This window comes from Gavialis gangeticus, unplaced genomic scaffold (genome assembly GCF_001723915.1).
Source record: "Gavialis gangeticus isolate Ggan-Ray unplaced genomic scaffold, GavGan_comp1, whole genome shotgun sequence".
Taxonomy (NCBI): domain Eukaryota; kingdom Metazoa; phylum Chordata; order Crocodylia; family Gavialidae; genus Gavialis; species Gavialis gangeticus.
Window position 1 is genome coordinate 64,986,376 of NW_017729032.1, and position 4,926 is coordinate 64,991,301.

Here is a 4,926-nt window from a genome sequence, read left to right on the forward strand (position 1 = left end):
AGTAGTCAAGGTGGCAGCTTCCCCCCCCTTCCCCCCCCCCCCCCGGGCCTCTATGCCAATCAGTGCAGTGGGGTGGGACTGTCACAAAATAGGCTCTTTGTGCTGGGACAAAGCCACAAAAACGACTTTGTCTTGCTGTGAGTTAGTAGGCCCCTAATTTATAGCTGATCAGACTGCTTATCAGTGGGGCTGGTAGTTTAACTCGCATGGTAGAGAATCTGCTAACTGTTTGGATGATACACTTTTAAAACAGGAGATGGTCACACTTTCAGTATTCATCATTCATAAGAAAATTCAGAAAAGTTTTGCTTGTAGACTAAAAAATGACGCTATAACAGAGTAAAGAAATGTGCACCCTTTTTAGCTGCACTCACTCTATCCTTCCTGTCTGTTTTCTGCCCCATGTGCAGTACCTTTTCTTCACTACACATTTAACTCCTTAGTTCTTGACTTAATACCCTTGCTGTTCTCGATGTATTTGGTGCAATATAGACAGTCTCCTTCCTTGACAACTGGCTGACATTTTCTGAAAGCCTGGCTTCGAACTTAACACCAGGAAGAGTCGTGGCCCAAAACTATAGAGGCTTTCTTGGTAAGCTGCTATTGCAGTGTTTTATTTTTAGGCATCACCCAACATTTGCAAGTATTCATGTGGGATAAAACAGATTACCAATACATGATGGCTGACTTTATTTATTCATTCAGTATTACTAACTTAATTTCAATTTATCCATAGGACTTAGAAGAATTTTGCTTCAGGTTTTGCATAAACCACTTGACTGTAGTTACCCAAACTCAAGGCTTTGCAGAAATGGACCATGATCTTCTGAAAAACTTCATTAGCAAAGCAAGCAGAGTGGGAGCATTTAAAAACTGAAGCAAGAGTATGCATTTTTTTCAGCTGTGCACCAAGTATTCATCATGGAAACATTTCTCCTCTGAGAAACTTACCAGCAGTCAGAACTGATGAAAGCTTGGAAAGAGTACAGCATCCATTTCATTCATGTCAGTGGGCTTAGGGAAATCTGTGTAGCCCAATATCTGTACTTTGCGGAGATAGGTACAAAATGGCTGGACTCTTATCATGCAATCTGCCAAAATCTGAATTTTTCACAAAAACAAGTAAGCCTAATGCAGTTACTAACTTTTTCCCCTTTGTATAATCAAACAGAATGAGTTTTTACTGTTTTCCTTTTGTATTTTTTCCTGCCTTGAACATTTTTATGTTTTTGCAATCAGTTCTTTACTACCTTCATTTGAGTTTAGACTATAGTACAAAGTTAAAGTATGCACTTTTAAAACTAATCTAGATCAGTGAGCTACATGAAAGTTACTTTCTGGTTAACTTATCAGCCATCCAAGAGGTGTGACAGTCAGAAGGACAAGTATCTCTCTTATGTGATGAAGGACCATTCCCTCATTAGGATTCAGGTGACCATTAGAGGTTTTTTAGTTATAAAAAGAATAGCTCTCTCACACCCTCTTCATTTATTTAGTGTATAACTAAAAAAAAAAAAATCAAGGACTTATGTTGAATATAGCAGTCTTGAGTTCTTGGGTCTTATGTTCATGTGTAGACTAAAATTATTTCTTTGTTCAATGTACATCATGTATTTATGTCCTCTCCTCAATGAAACTACCTTTTAATTGGCTTTTATCATGGAATGAGTTATTTCACTGTTTGTTTTGCTGCTCAAATATGCAACTCATCACTTGCTATTAAAATAAACTCAGGGAGAGGAAGTTACTAGTTGATTTTTTTTAAAGTCAGAGTTCAGATAAGTGCATGACAGAATAAGTGGGAGAGGAAGTATAGATTGAAGTTATAAATCAAGCTCTCTCTCATGATAAAACCGTAAACGTTAAACTTACCATGGTAAACAGGGGTCATTCAAATGCTTTAGCAATGACACTGTGGAGACTACTATAATGTGCTAATACTTGCACAGGAAAACTTCTGCACTGTGATAAATGATGTTGAGATTGTTACATTATGTTTACCAGTATTGGTTTCTCTTCTAATGTACAAAACTAACTCACCTGTAAGTTAGTTACAGAAACTAATTTTTGTTGGAAAAATGGGTAAAACTGGCTTCAAGGATCTTTTTACAACATGATCTTTTACAATTGGACAAAGACAGACAAAGGACGGTCCAATAGCTAGAATACAAGCCTGGTGCTTGAGACTTGGTTCATGTGCTTGGGCAAGTCACTCACCTAGATCTTAAAGTATTTAGGCAACCGCCTTAGAGACTGTCTGCCTTAGTTCTCCAACTACAAAATGGGAACCACAGCATGCACATGACAGGGTTGTTGGGAAGGTAAATCCTGAATAGCAAAGGTGACCAACCTGCAGGATGTGCCACAAGTGGCATAGGCAACCTGTGTGTGGGGTACATGACAGATTGAGGAGGACAGGCAACACTGTGGCAGACAGACCAGGCAGCAGAAAGCAGAGCAGCAGCTGTGGCAAGGAGCACAGGGCAGGAAGCAGAGCAACATATTAGTCAAGGAAAAATGGATTTGACTTGGAAAGCACAGGGCTTAATTTGTGGTATGCCTGCCAAAAAAAGGTTGGCCTCTACTTCAGTAGGGTATGCGGTATTTGGAAAATGGGCCAGTTGAATACTTAAGAACATGCACTTCAGAACAATTAATTTGGTTTTGCCACTCTTTCAGTGATTATGTTAGGACTCACTCCATCATCAGAAATACTGTATTGTGTGTTTAAACAGGAGATCTGCTCAAAAGTTTTCAGCCCAAAAATGTTCTTTCATCAAAACTAAAGCTTTCCAGAGAAATGTGCTTATTTTGGCAGATTAGTTTTGAAAAGCCAGAGAAAGGCATTCTGAGGAGGCTGAAACATTCAACACCTGAAAAATCCAATACCTTCAGATCAGTGCTTTGATCGTTGTTTCAAAACCATTTTAACACACTTTTCAGAGTCTAAAAAGAGATGTTCTTATTGATACAAAAGTATATTTTTGGAAAAGTTCCTTTCATGAGAAATCTTGACAGTTCTTCCCAGAATCCAACAAAAGCAGATTTCCTACATACTGATTATCCTGGCTCTTGTACATGTCTCCTTAACCGTCTCTATCTGTAAGCTTTATTCAAATGAACAAAGTATTATTTCCAGACTGAACTAGGCATCCACTCCTGCATTTCATCAGTGAGGGAAGGATAAGTTTCCATATCAATGTATTTGTACTTGTAGGGAAGCATGAATTTAGGAAAGCCAGTTCCCAAGAATGCAGCGCCTCCTTTATTCTTGTCTCTCCAACTTTTGGGTTTTTTTGGTCTTCTTTGCATGTATAAAACTTTTGTGTCTCTGTTCTCAGAATGATTTTGTAGTAACAACAACAAACTGGAATGGTGAAAAAACATCTAGTATGGAGCAGTGTTCATTTTGAAGGTGAAATGAAGTAGTCTTGGTTTGCTTATTCAAAGGAGGATTTAGTATATTGCTTGATGAAAGCAATAAAATGGCATTTTAATACAGTGCCCTCTGAATGCTTGTATTGTGTATTTATTTAGTTCTCATTCACATGGACCCATGACACACCAATACAGATTTCTTCTGTTTACACTTAGAAGGCCAAGCTTCACATTCCATCAGTTCAGATGCATGCGCCCCTATCCAGGTGTGTGCACTCAACTAAATTGAGCACAGAGCATTTTTTTAAACCTGGAGTACCGAAGTCAAGGGTGTGCCATTCCTCTCTGGGAACTGGATACATGTGTAGCATTGTAAACCAGGTCAGCTGTCAGTGAAAAAGTATAAACTTTTGGAACTATAATCCTTGATAACTGAGGCACTCATTAAAAAACTTGAATGAGCAGCAAAAACTAAAATAACTTTGGAAAACCAGTGAGACCGAGCCTTCCACTTAATCCCAGGGGAAGCAGCAGTGAATAAATTTGTTACATTAACTGAAGCCTTAAAGGAAGAAAAATAGAATGCATTCATAGTTTAAGAGGTCCACCACCGTGATTGATGTTAGTAGGCCCAGCACCATGGCATTCTCCTGAACCCACCTTTGGAATGATAAAGCTTTATTGCAATGCATGACCACTCTGTAAGTTGCCAAATTATACAATTTTTATGGCCTAAACACAATTCTTCCCCTGGGCTTCCCTTGTAAAACAAAATGTTTTTGCTCTTGCAAGAATGACAACGTATGTGGCTTAACACCTAATGATATACAAAGTATGTAGCCTAATGACAAAATATCTAGCCAACTCTGAAGTTCTGTATCAAGTTACCTGGGTTACTGGACTATCAATAAAAAGTGTGTAAAGTTTAGCCTTTGACTTTTCTTACTATTTTAAGTCTATTATTTTGTTGCTCAGATTCATTAACAGCTTCGTTCACTACATCTCTAAGTGTTGAAGGGAAAACACATAAAACTTGCAAAACGAAGACCAAAGTTCCAAAACATCCTGGGCAAGCTGTTCGAAAAAATTATTCTGGCACACATCCAGGAGGGGCCAGAAGGGAACTACGTGCTCAGGGGCAACCAGCACGGGTTCGTCAGCGGCAGGTCCTGTCAGACCAACCTGGTGGCCTTTTACAACCAGGTCACTAAATCATTGGATGCAGGGGTAGCAGTGGATATAGTTTTCCTGGACTTCAGGAAGGCTTTTGATACTGTCTCTCACCCCATTCTCATTAGGAAGCTGGGGGACTGTGGCGTAGACACCTATACAGTCTAATGGGTCACCAACTGGCTAGAGAGTCGCACCCAGAGGGTGGTAGTGGATGGGTCCTTCTTGACCTGGAAGGACGTGGGAAGTGGGGTCCCACAGGGCTCGGTCCTTGGGCCCGCCCTGTTCAACATCTTCATCAGTGATTTGGATGAGGGGGTGCAAAGCACCCTGTTCAAGTTTGCTGATGACACTAAGATGTGGGGGGATGTGGGCACA

The 4,926-nt window shown here is 39.8% G+C and overlaps 1 protein-coding gene across 1 annotated transcript in view; it reads left to right on the forward strand.

Annotated features, from left to right (window-relative positions):
- The window catches only part of RCBTB2 (RCC1 and BTB domain containing protein 2), a 72,186-nt gene extending 67,880 nt beyond the window's left edge, over positions 1-4,306 (forward strand). Inside the window, exon 12 of the mRNA XM_019525067.1 lies at positions 737-4,306. Coding sequence (XP_019380612.1) covers positions 737-877 — 141 coding nt within the window. The 3' untranslated portion in view covers positions 878-4,306. The remainder of the gene's footprint in view (positions 1-736) is intronic.
- The last annotated feature ends 620 nt before the right edge of the window (positions 4,307-4,926 follow it).